The sequence below is a fragment of the Phalacrocorax aristotelis genome, chromosome 2 (genome assembly GCF_949628215.1).
Source record: "Phalacrocorax aristotelis chromosome 2, bGulAri2.1, whole genome shotgun sequence".
NCBI classification, from domain to species: domain Eukaryota; kingdom Metazoa; phylum Chordata; class Aves; order Suliformes; family Phalacrocoracidae; genus Phalacrocorax; species Phalacrocorax aristotelis.
In genome coordinates this window covers 148,663,333-148,682,128 of record NC_134277.1, presented here as the reverse complement: position 1 = coordinate 148,682,128, position 18,796 = coordinate 148,663,333, and the positions used below count along the sequence as shown (strand labels likewise).

Sequence of the window (18,796 nt, the reverse complement as noted above, 5' to 3'; positions counted from 1 at the left end):
CAGCAATGCTGATGGGTTCTGCCCCTATATAGTTTGATGGCATTAAGGTGCACTGTGCGCCGGTGTCCACTAAAGCTTTATAGTCCTGTGGGTCGGACGTGCCAGGCCATCGGATCCACACAGTCCAGTAAGCCCGGTTATCCCTTTCCTCCACCCGGCTGGAGGCAGGGCCCCTCTAGTCCTGATCATGGCAGTCACAACTCACTTCCTGTAAATGTGAATCAGGAGTCCCTCTATTACACTTAGAAATAAAATCTGCGGTTCTACTCCTCTGTCTGGGGACTTGCTCGCTGGAAACTGGAGCAGCAGCTTTCCTGGAAGAGCCTCCCTGAGTGACTGTTCTTCCTTGCAGTTCATGTACTCGTGCCTGTAGGGTCGAAGTAGGCTTGCCATCCCACCTCATCATGTCCTCTCCGTGGTCACGCAGGTAGAACCATAGGGTGGCCCGTGGTGTGTATCCCCTTCTTTGAGCCAAAGGACGCTTATTCCTAACAGCTGAGACACTGCTCTGTCGAGGTGGGGAGTAGGACAGATCTTCTTTGAGTTGCTGGACCTCTTGGGATAGTTTCTCCACAGCAGAGACAAGCGAGGAAGAGATATTTGTGTCGTAATCCCGGAGTCTATCTATCACCTCTGCTGCCGTTGGTGTCTCATCTCCTCTCCAGGACATCACTGCCAATGAGTTTGCATGCGAAGATGGTGCGCTCCGTACAAACTTCCGCCACATGGGTCATGTGCACTCGGCTTCATCTGGATCTTTGGATGACCGTTGATCATCCAGGTCACCATAAATCACCTCAAACACAGCTAATTCCCTTAGATACTGGATGCCTTTCTCCACAGTTGTCCATTTTCCTGGACGATATGTAACATCTTCTTTAAAGGGATACCTTTCCTTCACTCCAGACAGGAGTCGCCTCCAGAGGCTGAGGGCTTGTGGTTTTTTTCCAATTGCTTTGTCAACACCCCCTTCCCCAGAAAGGGATCCCAATTGTTTGGCTTCTTTTCCCTCTAGTTCCAGGCTACTAGCCCCATTATCCCAGCATCGGAGCAGCCAGGTGACAATGTGCTCACCTGAACGACGGCTATAATCTTTTCGCATATCTCGCAACTCACTTAAGGACAGGGATCGGGTGGTCTCTATTTCATTTATTACTTCTCCCTCCTCTCCCCGCGATGGCCCTGGTTCTTCATCATCCCGTTCTAAACGAGTTGATGTCCGCTTCCAATATTTCGTCTTGTGTATGGGGGCAACTGATACTGGTACGGGTTTATTTTCTGAGCTAGCTCCGGTACCTGTTGTGGCGGTTTGAGTGGCTGCAGTGCCTGTCCTCAGGGCTGGAGTGACCACAGTGCCAGTCACTTTGCATTTCAATCCAGAGACATTCTCTTCCCCCTGGGGGCACTGAATACTGTTGAGCAGGGCTCGGTATGCATGGGCCAGACCCCAGCATGTTGCAGTTATCTGTGTCTCTCTGGAGTTCCCAGCGTAACAACATACTTTCTCCAAATATTCTACTAGTTTTTTAGGATTCTGCACTTGTTTGGGGGTGAAACTCCAAAACACTGGGGGTGCCCACTGGCCTAGGGATTTGCCCATGCTATTCCACATGCCCTGCCACTCGTAACTATCAAGCCTCGGGGCAGATTTCTGGGTGATATTCTTAAGTTGCTTAGTCAAAACCAAAACAACATGCCCAAAAACTAACAATAAGTGCAATCTTAACCACCCAAGGATGTTCAAGATACAAAAACGTTGTTGTAACAAAGGCACAGACATCATAGAACAAAGTTGCAAAGGTACTATTCTGTATTTCCTCCATATAAAATCTCTCAGAGGAGGAGGTATAATTGCTAATTGCCTCAACAAGGTGGTATCCGAAGTACAGTAACGGTTTCAGCAAAAACCCCAAATACCAGATAAAGCCGAAAACGAGTGTTTGTATAACAAATCTTGTAGGCAAAACGTTACTAATCACAGCAGAACACAGCAGACTCAAACAACCAACACCGATTTTTAACACCAACTGCAAAAAGGACCACATGGTGCTGTGACCAGCAGCTGTTATTATCTCCAACCCTTGAGCCCCACGTTGGGCGCCAAAAAGACTGTTGTGGTTTAGCGGCAGCTCAGCCCCACACAGCCGCTCGCTCACTGCCCCACCGGTAGATGGGGGAGAGAATCAGAAGGGTAACGCTCGTGGGTTGGGATAAGAACAGTTTAATAATTAAAATTAAAAGAAACAACAGTAGAAATGCAATGTAAAGGAGAACAACGAGAGGCGCAAAGCCCTGGGGGAGGGGGGAAGGGAGGGGAGAGGGGAAACGAACCGCCGGAACAAACCGCACGCGCCGCAGCCGCCCGCCGACCCGACGCCGCGCCGCCCCCGCGCTGCCACTGCCCCCCCCTCAATATATTGGCCATGGAGTCACATGGTATGGAATGAACCTGCCATTGGCCAGTCGGGGTCAGCCGCCCCCACCACGGCCCTGCCCCTCCCAGCCCCCCCTGCCACGCCAAGCGGCAGAGCGCGGGAAGCTGGAAAGGTAGCCGACCCCCACAGTGAGGAGAATTAACCCCTTCTCAGCCAAAACCAGCACACATGGTCTGTGATTAGTTCCTCTTTGTTAATGAAAGATGAATCTGGTATAAAGCTCCCAGATTTTGCATCTATTTTCTTTATTAGAGGGCAGTTTCTTAAGGAATCAAGGAGGCTTGAGTATTGGCAGGAACTCAGGTATATGTCCTGAAGTGAAAGATTTTTGTATGGTTCATTAGTTCCTTCCCCTACATCTTTTTGAGGGTTCAGTAACTAGGAAATTGGTGATCCTGTACTTTAGATGGTTGATAATAAACACCAACTGGTTTTTATTCTGTTCTGTGTGAGATAACAAAAACACGAAATTAATATGTTGAGGTTCTGTCACCATTCCAATCCACTTTCTGAGTATTTAGAGCACCCAGTGGCTTACAGTGATGTTAACAGCCCAACCCCATAAATCCTCAGACCTTATCAGGTTTCAGTTACAACAGCTGGATTGGGCCTAGACTCTTTCAGCCGCTGCAGCTTGAATTCCTTGTCATTTATTCTTTCATTTTCATGTGTTAATGTTCTAGCAAACAAAGAATGTTTTATTTCTTCTTCTTCACTGCTGTTTGGATTCGTTTTGTTTTTGTCGTCATGGGGTTTTTGCTGAGTGACTACTTTTTTGAGGAAAGCTGAAATGTATAGTTTCTAGAATTAAAAATTCCAGCTATGGGTACCAACTGCTAAATGTTTCAAGCTACAAGATGTGCAGTCCTTCTGTATGAAATTATTTCATGTTTACAGTGGTAGTTATTAGCCTTTGTGCTGGTTTTGTCTGGGATAGAGTTAGTTTTCTTCACAGCAGTTAGTATGGGGCTGTGTTTTAGATTTGTGCTGGAAACGGTGTTGATAATGCAGAGATGTTTTCGTTACTGCTGAGCAGGGCTTACACAGAGCCAAGGGCTTTTCTGCTTCTCACAACACCCCACCAGCAACTGGGCTGGGGGTGCACAAGGAGCTGGGAGGGGACACAGCCGGGACAGCTGACCCCAACTGACCCAAGGGCTATCCCACACCCTATGACATTGGGCCCAGCATATAAAGCTGGGGGAAGAAGGAGGAAGCAGGGAATGTTTGGAGTGATGGCGTTTGTCTTCCCAAGTAACTGTTACATGCGATGTAGCCCTGCTGTCCTGGAGATGGCTGAGCACCTGCCTGCCCATGGGAAGGGCTGAATGAATTCCCTGTTTTGCTTTGCTTGTGTGTGAGGCTTTTGCTTTACCTGTTAAACTGTCTTTATGTCAACCCACAAGCTCTCACACTTTTACCCATTTGGATTCTCTCCCCCATCCCACCGGAGGGAGTGAGCGAGCGGCTGTGTGGGGCTGAGCTGCCAGCTGGGGTTAAACCACAACAGTAATATTTATGTACTCTGCCTACCTAGTCCCATCCAAATATGGATGGACTTTTCCAAACTGTATACATAAAAATTCAGAAACTTCTAACCTGAGCTCCTAATCATGAATATCGTACTCCTTCATTTAGTTATAGGTTTTTGTGTCTTACTGCGCTTCATAAAACTTTATAGAGAAGGAAAATTTAATGTCTTTGTGAAGATCGTTGCCAAATAAAGTGAGCCTCCTTCCCCTCAGTACTGGTTGATGATTAAGCACTTGCACCAATGCACTGGACCTTTTTATCTTCTTGTTTGCACATGTCAAGGTCTACAAAGATTTTAACGATGTTGGTGAGTCTAGAGACGTAGTGAGGGCCTTGGTGAAATGGTTACATTTTCATCTTGAGTGTGAGACTGTTTTTCCCCAGTTGATATGCTGGTAAATACAGCATGTTGTTTGTTTTATGGATTTACATCACAGTTTATGGATCCTGCTCTGTTCATCAGTTTTTGTACTTCTACTTACTGTAGTAGTAAACAGACATGATGCAGATAATTTTGTGGATCTTTTTGCTCTGCGTAAGCGGCCCTTATAATGATTTTATATTATAAATAATAATAATTAAAGCATTTCAGAACAGTGGCTTGATAGCCAAGGGGGGAGGAACAGGAATGTGTGACATTCATAGATTCATATTGGCAGAGAGGTTTTTGGGAAGCAAACTTCAAGTGATTTGAATTCACTGAAGCCTTTCACTACTTTCTGAGAATGAGCAAGACTTCCAGTTTTAACTGACTTTTTACTGCAATTTTTTCTTCTAGATTGTGTTTAATGAAGAACTAGGAAGTCCGTTTATTATAGTACACAGTGTTTCATTTGTAAAATCTGATACGCATTCAGTAGCTGTGCTGCTGCTTAGGGTAGAAAATGATGAACTGGACACAAAAGGAAGTGGATTTCATATTACCTTGGAATGGATTACAATTGCAGAGATAAGCAAAGAGGGTGAGTGTTTTATTTTTATATTACTGGTGAGTAATTATTTTTTTTTAAAATCATGCTTTAATTTTTTTGTCTTAGAAGTTGATTGTTCCTCAGGTTCTGATATTTCCTTTCTCCAAAACTTCAGCTTGGATTTTACGTAGGTAATTTTTTCTTACATTTTGGGATCAAGTTATCAGTTTGTCAGACTTAAATTCTGACAAACATTTGGAAGACAGGAAGAAGTAAAGTTTTACACGTGTGTGATTAATGCTTTGTGATGTTATGAAATGCAATTCCTGTTTAGCTTGATCTTGTAAAATCAAGGTTCTACAGAATTATTTCTAACTAATGTCTGTTTTACTTTTCAGAATGTTGTACAGCTGGATATGGGTTTTTGTTTGGTTATGTTTTGGGTTTTTTGTTGGATTTTTTGTTGGATTTTTTGTTTTTTTAGCCTCCAGTTAACAGTGTAGTGGGGTTGGAATTAGTATGAGATAAATTTAAGAACTGTAGCGTAAAAAGTAAATACTACATATAGTAGGTTTTCCTACAATAAAAGAGTATGCAGTTATTCAGTTAATTTTAGACCAACACATTAAAAACATACTGGTTACTGTATTAATAGCAAACTACAAAAACCAACAGCAATTTTTAACGTGTACTTTACAATCAGCATGGTATAGACTGGACAAACTAATATTGAGAGCAGATGAATCAATGCTGTGACTAGAAACTGTTATTATCTCAAACCCTTCGTGCTCCACGTTGGGCGCCAAAAATAGACTGTCGTGGTTCAGCCCCAGTCGGCAACTAAACACCACGCAGCTGCTCACTCCCCCCACCCCTGTGGGATGTGGGAGAGAATCGGAAGAGCAAAAGAACTTGTGGGTTGAGGTAAGCACAGTTTAATAATTACAATAAAAATAATAATTATAATAATAATGACTATGATAATAACAAAAATAATAATATAATAAAATGGAAAAGTGAAAAAAATAAAAGTAAAAACCAGAAGCACAAACGATACAACTGCTCACCACCCACCAACTGACGCTGCCCGTCCCCGAGCCACCATTCCTCCCTCCCCCAGCCAGCCCCTCCCAGGTAACATACTGGGCATGTCGTTACATGACATGGAATATCCTTTTGGCCAGTTTGAATGTGCTCTCTTGGCTGTGCCCCCTCCCCTCCCGGCTCCTGGTGCACCCAGCAGAGCCTGGGAAGCTGGAAAAGTCCTTGACTAGTACAAGCACTGCCCAGCAACAGCCAAAACATTGGTGTGTTATCTCAACATTATTTTCATACTAAGCCCAAAGCACAGCACTAGGCCAGCTGCAGTGAAGAAAATTAACTCTATCCCACCTGAAACCATGACACTACTAATTAATGTATTATCCTAATAAAGTTCGCAAAGGGTAATTTATGTGTTCAATATGACCACACACACATTAAATATCATTATTTCCATAAAGGATACAAGATCCCTTGCTTCACCATCCAATTTAAAGATGTATGGATTAAATTAACTTACTTTTTTGGGAAGGCTGTGGTATGGTCTCAGTCATTATCTTCCAAAAAGTAGAATTGTGATACCAATAGAAAGAAGATCTTTAACTGCTTGAACTAAAGCGGTTGATTGCATACTGCAATGCTACTATCCAAATGTTCCTCAGTCTCCTACATATATAGTATGGAAAGGACAAAGAGTGGCTTTATTCACATTGTCTGTTGACACCTTAGGTGATGGAAATACTTCTGAGAGAGCCAGAAAGCCATGTGAGATTGCCTTATGCTTTTGTGGCCAGCTCAACAAGAGAAGGAAATTTCTGAACATTACTGGTTATGTCTCGTAAGAAAAATTAAATGAATAATACTGCCAGACTAGAACAGAAGACCGCTGCTTAGAGAGAGCACTAACATAAACTTTTATTACATTTTATAGTACTTTATATCTTCATAAACAAATTCTTTTCTACAGTGTGTTTTTTCTAACTTAAGACAAATGTTCACGGAATGAAACTTTTTCCAAAAAGTGGATTTAAAAATCTTTCCAAAAATCTTGCCAGTTCTCCAGCGTTTCCAAGGAACAGTCAAAATTTTTGTAATTGCAGTCAGCAGAGTTGTAAATAATAAGATTCAAAGCAAACTTTAATTATGAAGAGAGAAGTAAGTTTTGATTTCTTGTAAATAAACATCCTGCAAATCAGAGTGATGTATGAACCAGTCTCGAAGGTAAAAGCTGTTCTGAGGAATTACAATACTTTATATCCTCTTTCATCAGTAGGCAGTTGCTATGCTTAACTTTTCATGAAACTCTGCCTGTGGGTGCAGTTTATCAAATCAGATTGTAGTAAAAATAAGTTAATCAACAAGCCATTTCTCAAATTACCAAAATTTATGCTTCATCAAAGCAAAGCCTTAAAATGTGGTTACATCTCTTGACACCAAGAGCTGTGAGAGTCTCTGCTATGTCTGATTGCCTAGACAAAGTCATCACACGTACCACTATTGTACTACCAAAGAACAAAAATTAGAAGCATAAAAATAAATCTGAATGGAAACAGGGGTTAGGTCTGTTCATGTCTTGTGTGGTACTTCAGAGGACTGTGAAAAAGATACACCCTTTTACAGTTTGTTGTTTTCTTTAGTTAGGTAATGTTTTAGGAATCCTCAATGTAAAAGCTTGACATGAAAAACCACCATGCTGCTTTATTAGACTCAGAAAATGTTACATGCTTAGCTTTCTTCTGACCTTCTTTACAAGAAAAATCGTGTAATATAAACATACCGAAAAGATCATAAAGACTTACCTAAAACATTTAAAGGTGTTCATGATTGATTGAAAATACTCTACAAAAGGTTTGGTTGCACAGGACAAGTGTGAGGTGGTAGAGCGTTTTAATAAGTGAACAAATGCTGTAAGAGAGACGTGCAAACAATTTTTATATGTTTCAGTATACGGTTAAATTCGATCCGTTAAATAATAGCTTGTTCAAGGAGCGTCTGACTTCCCGCTACAACAAAGACATGCTCTTTTGGTCACATATCTAAGCCGTGGTAATTTGTTAATTTTTAAAGCAGGTTACCCTGTTGGCCTGGAGTCTTCTGGTTGTATAGCTCCCTTACTGTGTCTCTAATAAGAATGGTTGAATCTCTTCAATTACTATCCACACCACACTGTCCATATTTTTTAGGAAAAAGGAGGGGACTTTGATTAACACCACTGAGTACAAGAATTACATTATAGTCCGGTTATACTCTTTACTCCGCTTCTTGCTTTGCATACAAGGTAACCAGTTCAGGGGACCAAAATTACACCTGGCTTATCCATTATTATCTGTATTCTTCTATGACTTAGATGTTTCTCTAAGCTTTAAATTGAGGTCAAACAGGAACACATTTTGGAGTACTAGAGTGGTTAGGTGACTTTTACCATCATAATCTGGTCTTGTCTAATGTCTCTGCTAATGAGTTTCCAGTTTCTTGCAAGTACAGCAATTTCTTTTAATGAGGAGATGAAGCATAAATGTGGAAAACTAAACAATGTGGATAATTTTATCACCTGTGACAATTTTATCAAGTTGTTAGGTTTTTGCTAAAAATCCATTTGTACAATCTGTTTTTATTCAGAAGTTGTTCAGTTACTGAGGACTCTGGGGGCAGTAAGATTCTAATGGAAAAAGAACAAACGTTGTCCTAGAACACATCACCTTACTGGCGTTTTAAGTCATTGGTTCTCGTGTGATTGGGAGCACAGTAGGGAATGGCATGGGCTTTGATGCCGGTAGCTAACACCTGGGACCTCCCGTTTAAAGGGCAGTGTTTTACAAAAGTTGAGGAAGATGGGCATTTTCCATTATGAATAAAGTGTCACCGTGAGCTATTTCATTGCTTCTCAAGTTTTTACAGCCGCTCAGGAAGAATTTGGAAAACTTGTTTGTATCGAAGCTGTGAGTAGTTTTGTGAGTTGCTGGGCTGCCTGTGATCAAAGCAGCCATCATAAGAAAAAAGGGCAATGTTAGATTAATTTTAGGATCTACATATTTAACAAACTCATTGGAAAACAGAATTCTGAGAAATTTCTTTCTAAACTATGGTACTGTGATTTAACTGGTAGGATTGCTTAGTATTTTTAAGTGTAATGAGATTCTCTTATAATTTGTCTTCTAAAAAAATATTACCGCTAATAATTTTTTTTCAATTTTATAGGTGATCGTAGGTATGAAACCTTTAAAAGGAGGGTTTTACAAGGAAAATCAGTCCCCCACTATGCAGCAATAGAGCTGAGTGGGGATGGTCTAATGATTATTTCCTACAAACCATTCAAATTTATGCAAGATGAAGATGACAAATTAGAAGAAAATGATGATGCAAAAGCAACAAATGAAAAGACAGGTAAGACTTATCTGGCAGATTATGATAGGATACTCTCTCTTTTGGTTTAGAAAATAGCTTGCCAGTTTAGCATCTGTTTGGAAATTATAGCAGTAAGTGTTGGTCTTAATATCTGTCTTCCAGATTTATTTTTTTTAAGGACAGATTGGCTTTTTTTGTTTGTTTTCACCCTGAGAAGTTGTATTGTGCATAAACCTATATGAGAAGCATTTTTTGGACAGGAGACACTTAGAGTTTTGTTGTCCTAAGGAAAATGATATTTTGCAAACAGAGCTATGCTAAGTGTTTGCTGGCAGTTTAATTGCTAAGATAGCACCTTAATTTAGGTATCTGGCTGAAGTACTCAAATTAAGAAGCCAATCTTCCTTGTTGAGAGGAGGCAGTGTGGCCCCCACTGACTCGCACAAATGGTTGTTCCTCAGAAAGCTCTTTGACATGTAATTTACTCCTGCCTTCCTAAATTTAAAACAAAAAAAGAAACAAACCAGCAAAACTTTTTCTTCCTAAAGAATGAGAATCCTCGTAAAAGAAAAGGTTATCTTTTCTCCAGTGGGAAAGCAGTTCAGAAAAGATAATAAACTTCAACAAAAGGTATCCATAGTTTTTTTTCTTTGAGATCAAAACAAAATTAGGTATGTAAAAACCTAATAACAAAGTTGTTTTATCTTGAATACCACTGAAACCTGTAATATATATGTTTATGTAGTTATATTTTGTGGTTTCAGATTTGATTTTTGCTTCTGAATATGAGATATTGATCAATGGTAGTAACACAATCATTGTCAATGATGTAGAAATCTGTTTGGGCAACAATACAAAAAGATCAACTTTCTGGAATGGATTAATGTGATTAATGTACATGTAATTATATTAAGAATAGCCTATACATATAAATCTTGAGGCAAAGGAGTTCTTCAGTGCGCTGAGCACCATAATGCAGTGTCTGTGCAGTTGTCGCCTGAATTAGCTATTCCAATGTTTTAAGGATTTTAAGAGCTTCTTGAGTTGTGTGCTAGGTGTGATTAAAAAAACACAGTAAAAAGTACTATATGGCTCTTGGCATAGCTCATTACATGCATGCATGTGCACATATGGTGTTGCCAAATCTCAGAAATCTGTAATGTGTGGAGTACCGTTTGCAGCAATACCTTTAGAAAACCTCTCATGGCTCAAAAATCTAATGGTAAAGAAAGTACTGACACCTGAACCCCTAGTTATAGAGGGAAGTGTAATACCTCTTTAAGAGAGAATTTGACTTTTCCTAAACCTAACGTAGGCTATAATTTTAATTGCATGATTATATAAAATTGCAGGCATAATAGATATCAGATAATGAAACAAGATATGCCAGCAACAGAACTCTAATTTTTATAGGATTTTATAAAATAGATAAAGAAATATTAAGGTGGTTATGTTGTACGTCAGTATTTTGGTTTTTAATTTGTTCTTTCATAGTCTCCTCTGCACATGTTTGACAGCTTATGAGTAGGCTGTCTCAAAGACCGTGAAGAGGGGAAGTCTAAGCTACTTTTTTTGGTGTCATTCAGTTTTCATACAAATTAATATTTTTACTGTCAGAATCTGTGTCAAAGTTTAGAATTTTGAAGGCTGTCATATCTCAGATATTAATAGTTTCTGGGAAGTATATTTGTAGCACCTGTGACTGATCCATCACAAACAGGAAGCTCACGGTAACAGACAACAAGGTAAGAGTCTTTCCAGAGTCACAGTTTCTTACATGAAGCTTAGATCAATTAAATCTTCTACTGTGCTGTGACAACTTGAGAGCTTCCAAAGGGTCTATCCATACTGTACTTTTCCTCTAAGTAGAAAGGTAATACGTACAAGATTGCTCTTTAGAAAATGAACACATCTGTATTTGTGTTTTCTGTGACCAGCTGTGCACTGTCTAATTGTGCTGTCATAGCCTTCCTTTTATATATACATTTCTCTTAAAAGGCCACTTTTTGTAGCAGTTTAATCATCAAGACAGACATCAGGCAGATTCTAGACCCAGAAGCAAAAGTCAGGCATTACCTCTGGGCCGGCAGTTTTATTTCACCTCCCTTAAATGAGGCAGATGAAGACTACTTGGTCTTCTAAAATAACTTGTGTTGAATAGTCAATGTAGCTTCTGGCAAAATAGGTAAGAAAAAACGTTCACATCTCCGAATGGCCTATACTTCTGTGCGTGCAGTAGCTTGTCAGTACCACTTATCCTGATGTCTCTTCAACCAAATTATTAGTCATTAATGTTTCAGTGTATTTAAGTACATTTTGTTTATCAATTTTGTATGCTACGATAAACTTCGTAATAGTTAATGCCCATTGTATAACTCCGTCAGCCTATTTGAGTATAGACATATAAAGTCCTCTCCAAAGAAGGGACACAAATGAACTTGGTTGCTAAAAAAATGTTTCTCCATTTTACAAGCAGAATATATTTTATGTAAATTGTTCAGAGTGAAAGTTAATTTCCACTCTTCCACAAACTTCTATTCCATATCTCCCAGCGTTGCATGCTGTGGAATCCAGAACAGCATTTGTAATCTTGTTTGTATTTTCCTGTGTGTTTCCAATTGCAGACCCTCTCTATTACTGGCAGCAGACTGAAGATGATGTGACAATAACAGTTCACATTCCTCAAGATGTCACTAAAGATGACATAAAAGTACGCTTTTCCCCTGATAACATATGTGTTACACTGAAAGACCAGCCTCCTGTGATGGAGGGAAAACTCTATTCATCTGTGGACCATGAAAGCTGCACATGGATAATTAGAGAGAACAAAAGGTGTTGTATATGGGTTTTAGTTTTCCTATTGATAGGAAATGTTTTCAAAGTGTATACCATATCTCTGACTTCTGTCCCCTCTGGGAATGGATTCATTTCATGCTACACCCTGCATCCCTCTGTACAAGAATCTGTCTCCTCTGCTGAAAATAGTTCACTGGTTTTTGCAGTGCTGTCTCACAGTACTGTTTCTTTAGCTAATTGTGAAAGCAGTCCCCTTGCCTTACAGTTAACTTGCTTATAAGCTGCATGAGCAGCTGTTTTCTACATAAGCGTAGAAGAACCTTTCCAAAATAATAAATTCTTCTGTTTCAGAAAAAAAGTCGTTATGTGTAACTGTCTGTACTTACAGCTATACCTGTACCAGTCCAGGAAATTAAGAGCTTGCACTACTGAGCTGTGAAGCTGAGTTCTTTGCAACATTAGGCTACACTGATGCTCATAATGTTAACTTGCACATACTGTTTTCACATACTTTGCCTGTGTTTATTGGCAGCCACAGTTAATGTCCTGTTCTAATATTGTCAGTAGCCTTTCTAAAATAGTATTTGGTGATACAAGCTACTGGAGGTTAACCCATGCATGTCTGGATGACTACCTGTCTGCATGACTACCGGATATTTTTATTCTCTTTGAGAATAATCTTATCCATTCCCTTCCAGTTGATCACAATGGAAAAGTGAATAAGGTAAACTGTTAAATGATTTTCATAAAGACAGCGTATAATATAGTTATGAAACTTCAGTGATAAATTTGTAAGTAAATTCAGTAATATTTTGAAGTACTAAAGAAAAGCTTTATTTTTTTCCAAATAGCCAGAAAAAAAACCCCAGCTAACAAAACATTAAAAATAGCTTTGTAAGCAAAGTAAACTTAACTGGTTCAACAATATTTTTTCCCCTAAATTTTAGGATTGATTAGCCTGACTTTTACCCTGTTGTTTGTGTTAACAGTTTCTTTTCCAATTCTGCTTTCCACAAGCAGAAGCCTTTTTGGTAATAATGTAACAGAAATTATTCAGGATTGACTTATAAATTCCTTATGTTTTCCTAATCCATTGTACATTATGTACATGATATAAAGTTAATCTGTGTGAACATGCTGTAGGCCTGTAGAAATATTCATGGTTTTATTTGAGAAGTAAATTTTAGTTGTCTCTTTCTTTCTGAAATAAAGACACCAAAGAATGGAGAGGAGAAAAAAGAAAGAATTCCAAGCTCCCTACACCATAGTAAAATTTACTTTCTTTTATTTCAAACCTATTAGTTCTACAATTTTAGTTCTCTGGTAGAGAATTGCAACCTAATTCTGGACATCTAATTTTGCTTTCTACTTAGACTCTACATCATTAATAGAGCCCTTCAGAACCCTAAACTGATGTCAGTGACAAGATGTGTTCAACCATTGTTTTAAGGTTTTTTGTGGGTGCAAATTGTCTACAACATTTGCATTTGCATCAATAAAAATGCTTCATATCTGGAAGGTGACATAACTTCAGATTTATTACCACATGTGTTTCTGCACATGTGAAATCCCTATATATTTGGAAATGTACTCTTCTGAGTTTTCTCTTTGAGACTTGAAGCTAAAAGCTTGTGTTATAAGCCACTTTCTTTGTTGCAGTTAACAGAGGCGGTGAACACTTACACGCACCATTTTGTCCTACCTTGTAGGACACGAACTGAGAGAACCGTTGAATGCTTAAATACTGCTGAACATACTTTTCTTGATCCTTCCACTTACAAAAGGGATTGAAAGTCTTTGCTCATCTTTGGCAGTTGTCCTTCCCCTTGTGCTACCTGGTGAGAACAGCTAGAACTGAAGCGCCCTCTAAATGGTTCAAAGCAACACTTAAGTGGTGATGAATGAAATGCAGTATGTGCATTATGAAAAACAAGTAGTTGATCCACACTTCAATGATCTCATTCTTCTTTGTACCCTAAGCCCTTGTTACCTGTAAATTACCTTGGAATTTGTATAGCTTCTCTTGTCAGTTGCACTGTGGGTTTCTGCTTGTCTACCTGAGGAAAGTGGGTTTGAAAGTCTGGAACAGACTAAACATTTTCTGCTCTAAGAAAATTTTCTGCTCTGTGATCATATTTCTGAACGTTGAGAAGTTCATACAATTTACAGTCTGTAACTCAGCACATTGTTTATTTAACCTAGGGTTGTGTTTCATTATTTAGAAGTCTCATATTAGTCTTTCAAATGTCCAAGTAGGGATTTGTGTGTAAGTTCTCAGCTATCAGATATTGATATATGTAGAGTTATTGCAAGATAGAGTTGTCCAGATTCTTCAAGAATTCTGTTTGTACTGTCTGGGAATCTAGGCACCCAATTATTTATTCGCAACAGGTAAAGTATTCTAACCAGTGCTAGCCACCTATACATTTGGTAGTTGTTGTAGCTTTAGTTAATATCACAGATATTATAATTAATAATAATCACAAAAGGAGTTCAGAGTAGTAGGAATGTCCATACTTAAATAAGAAAGAACTTAAATCAGTTGTTTTCCAGTGTGTTTTACAGTATTAAATTTGTGAGGTTCAATTTTCTTTTTTCTTAAACTTGTTAGAGGCCATATTTGCAATAGTGGGCTAAAGGATGAAAAGTCAATCTTTTTTTAACGGGCTACCTCTGGTACTCCTTTTAAGATACAGAAGATACTCGCATGTAGAAGGTATCTGTGATGGTTTCTTCACTTCAACCAAAATAAGACCATAAGCTGCAGCTTTATTTATTGCTCTGTCAGAGCCCAATACTCTCTGATGAGGTTCTTTGAGATATTTCTGTGCATGGATGGTGTAATGATCAAATTTACCTGTTTGAAGGCAGTTGATGTTACATGGGATTTCTGATTTAGCAGAGTGATACAAAATACACTGAAAACTCAATACAAATGCAAGTTACACTTAGCAAGATATAGCAATTGCAGTACACCTTTTAGTCACGGTACCAACGTGATTCCCATTACCAGTCTCTATAATATGCTTATCTCCACAATGCTGAGCAGCCCCATTTGCTGGGCAGGAATATGTGCGTTGAAGCCAGCTCCAGCCCATAGCTCTCTTCCAAATTCTTTTGTTAGTTGTCTAGTTTTTGTACTCTGCCTGGGCTGAGCCACGTATTCACTCCTCCCATGCTGGTCTATCTAACACTTGTCTAATGAACTTAAGGAGAAACATTTACACCACCAGTTGATCAACTCAACTGTTGGTAGCTGTTTATCTAAAACAAAGGCCACCCTTTGTGTTGAGATAAGGTCAGCTTCTTTGCATTATTCCCTGAGCTTCCTGGGCCCTTCCTCTTGCCCATCTCCACCAGGGATCTTCCACTGTAGGGATCTGTTCAGTGAGTCACGTTCCACCCCTTGGGGTTTAGTCTGCCACAAGCTCTGTGACATGTACACTGGTTGCAGACTGGAAGCACCTTGTGTTGATCGTTCTCTAAACGCAGAACCATAGTCCTGAACCAAAGAAATTATTTAAACATCAGATAAAGGATGGGGAAGAAGGATACAGGCTGATGGGGGAGGGGGAACACAAGGAAATGAGTTGATAAGTAAAACTGCGTGTCAAGTGTCATTGTTCAGATGTGGTTCATGATGGAATTTGTCTCGGATCTTCCAGTATGTAAAAAGAAAAGCAACAAGGTCTGTCAGTATATTATACATATTTGGATATTTACTGCTTTTGCTCTCTCCTAGGATAAAGTAATGAGCCACTATTTCTTGAAACAAGCAGGTTTGGTTAAATGGTTGCTTAAAGAGTAATTTCCATATATGGTGTCATCATGTGAAAAAATATAAGAAGAAAGGAGTTGTTTCTATGGAAATAGAGGTATTTCCTTTAAATAAGATAAAAATTAATTTTTCTCACTGGGAAAGTTTTGCAAATACTCTCTCATAAAGGACATAAATTTAGGAAAATACAAACGTGCCTATATCACTAAGCAAATAATTTAGTGATAAAACCAAAATCCAAAACATAGCATCCCACTAGCTACTATGAACTCTATCCCAGCCAAAGCCAGTACATGAATGGAACGAAAATGCTTAAATCTTTTTACTAGATTTAAGGATCAATAATTTCTTTGGTTAAGAAAACTTTGCCTTAAAGTTCCTAATGTATTAATGGCCAAAGTATACCTCCTGGACATGGGACGGGGGTGGGGAGAATGCATTGGTTGTGTCCATTTCCAAGCCATTTTGAAATTTCTTCTGTTGTTCTCTGCTTGGCCTCTTGATTTCTAATACCAATCATTAATATCCAATATAGCTTTACTTTAAAGCACTATGGGTTCTGAAAAATATAAATACCAGGTAACAGTATTTGCTACTTACATTACAGTCCCTTTTGCATTTCCATAAACTAAACATATGAACTAAAAACTTTGAGTTCTTAGTTATTAACTCTTTGAGCTTTCTTTGATTAACAGTCACCAAATACTTGCTCTGAGGAAAAATGTATAGGTGTTGAAAGAAATTTCCAATAATCTAGTAGTGTAGAAGAGGTTCTTGCTGTGCATATGGCAATAAAATATGATTGTGCTGTAGTTAGTGATTTCTTCGGAAGAAAAATTATCCCCTTGACCATGCATATTTCTTAGAAATCTTGGTTTTGACTCCAGCAATTCAAGATTTGGATTCCAGTGTTATACCTTTGTAAAACAATATTTCAGTCTGTCTTACCTTTGTTTTACAATCAGTGTTCCTTTGGGGTTTTTTCCCCTTTTTGCTGTAAAGTTATTACTGTTTTTACAGGTTAGTTATTCTGAATACAGTATAGTGTAATGAAGGTAATCGTAAAATAGGAAAATTGCACTTTATTTTTTTTTAGCAGGTAGAGCCATAGAGGAGGGCAGGTGGTTTGCCTGATCTCCTTCACTTTTCAGTATCTAATACCCTTTTTATCAGAGTGTATGCACTTCAGTTTTCTGTCTCAGAGGCCCAGTTCAAGAAGTTATTTCTGAATACATGAAGCTTATTGATATGAAGAAAACCCTGTAACTTTTTGTGTAGTTCAGATCTGTCCTAGGGTTTCTGTTAGGCATTTGTGGTCCACAGAGTTTCCTGCAGGGTTTCCAACTGAGTTTCCTCTGAGAGGTTTTAAGGTGCAAAAACTTTAATCCTATGAACCTGAACGAGTATGCAGTAAGTACGAAGAATACAGATTTATTTCAGTGGCACAGTAATGTTTACAACCATAATGTTATGGAAAATATGTCCTTCTAAGGAGGATTCTTGAGAAGACTGAGTGAAAAACAGACTTTATATTAACCATAGCTTTCTGACACCCTGAAGTCTGAGTTTCAAGTAGAAAAAAAAAGAAGTCATTATATCTTCAAATTACAACTTTCAAATGCATACTTTTTCACTGCCATTCCCCAAGTGTGGAAATTAGGGAGCAGAGTGTTAATACATATGTGATATTGTATTTTTTTATAGTTTTGTGTGTAATACATATGGCAGTGGTTATTCTTGCCATTATAATAGTTTAAAAAACAAAATGAAAAAAGATATGGTAGAGATAATACTGACTTTTGGGTACTTGGACAAGCTTGATGTCAATATTTTTCAGTAATGCATTGTTTGAACTTCTATGTGAAGAATACAGGTGTATATACCTTGTTAGATTTGGTTTTAATAAAAAAAAAAACTAGCATGACATTTTCTGCAAGAGATTCCCAGTTAAATGTTTTTTCTATTTCTTTTTATAGTCACATGGTTTAGTTTTAGGTAGTCCTGCAAAGAGCAGGTAGTTGGACATGATAAACCTTATGAGTCCCTTCCAACTTGAGATATCCTGTGGCTTTCCTTTGGTTTCTCTCATCAAAAATCTTGGCTTTTCCCCAAAAGGTTAACTGTAAAAGATAGTTATTCTCCAAAAGAATTAAGTAAAGGGACTAATATGTCTATATAGATTATACTAATACTATATACTAAAACATTAATTTCAATTTTTAATTATTAGATATAATGAAAAATAGCTGACTAACAAATTTTTTGTTCAAGTGAAGAGTACTGCATGAATCTCAGGCTTCTATTTTAATGAGAAATAGTAATTACACATTTCAATGTAATAAGTTACACTCAGTTCTTAATGTTAATTTGCAGTACCACTTTAAATCTGTTGATTAGAAGTCTGAAACTTAATCCAAATATCTTCTGTAAAAGTATGTTATTTCTAATGCCAATCTAATTGCTTCAGAAAGATTCAGGGTTCACCAAATAGTTATTGCTACAATGCAGTAGTTAAAAGTTTTTCCTGTTCTGTCATGTAAAAGACTGTCATAGTAGATCCTAGAAGTGTATCTAAAAGTGAATATAATAAAACTAAGTCTTACTTTATCATTATGTCCATGCGTTGGTCTAACAGTAAGTAAATGGAATTGCTGTGTTGGTGCATCGGGCTAAGTCTCTTATTTTCTATTCCTAATGGTTATACCACATTGTCTTAAGTTTGGTGGGTTTTTTTTTTAACAGGTTACAGAAATCTTATCATAGGATTTTAGATACACAATGTAGATAATTAACTGGCTTATAATTTCTGAGGTCTATAAAACACAAATATTTTTGTCCTAGATGTTACATAACGGTAGTGCACGCTTAAGCAGCCCTATTAAGTACTACTTAAGTTTCAGATAAACCTTGGTAGTAAAATTCTGTCAGTCTTTGAGTAGATTTCTTTACAGGTGATC

The 18,796-nt window shown here is 38.3% G+C and overlaps 1 protein-coding gene across 1 annotated transcript in view; it reads left to right on the top strand.

The window, feature by feature from the left end:
* NUDCD1 (NudC domain containing 1) overlaps nt 1–18,796 on the top strand; it is a 58,345-nt gene that overhangs the window by 24,227 nt on the left and 15,322 nt on the right. Inside the window, exons 4-6 of the mRNA XM_075085620.1 lie at nt 4,747–4,930; nt 9,119–9,304; nt 11,890–12,097. Of these exons, the coding sequence (XP_074941721.1) occupies nt 4,747–4,930; nt 9,119–9,304; nt 11,890–12,097 (578 nt within the window). The remainder of the gene's footprint in view (nt 1–4,746; nt 4,931–9,118; nt 9,305–11,889; nt 12,098–18,796) is intronic.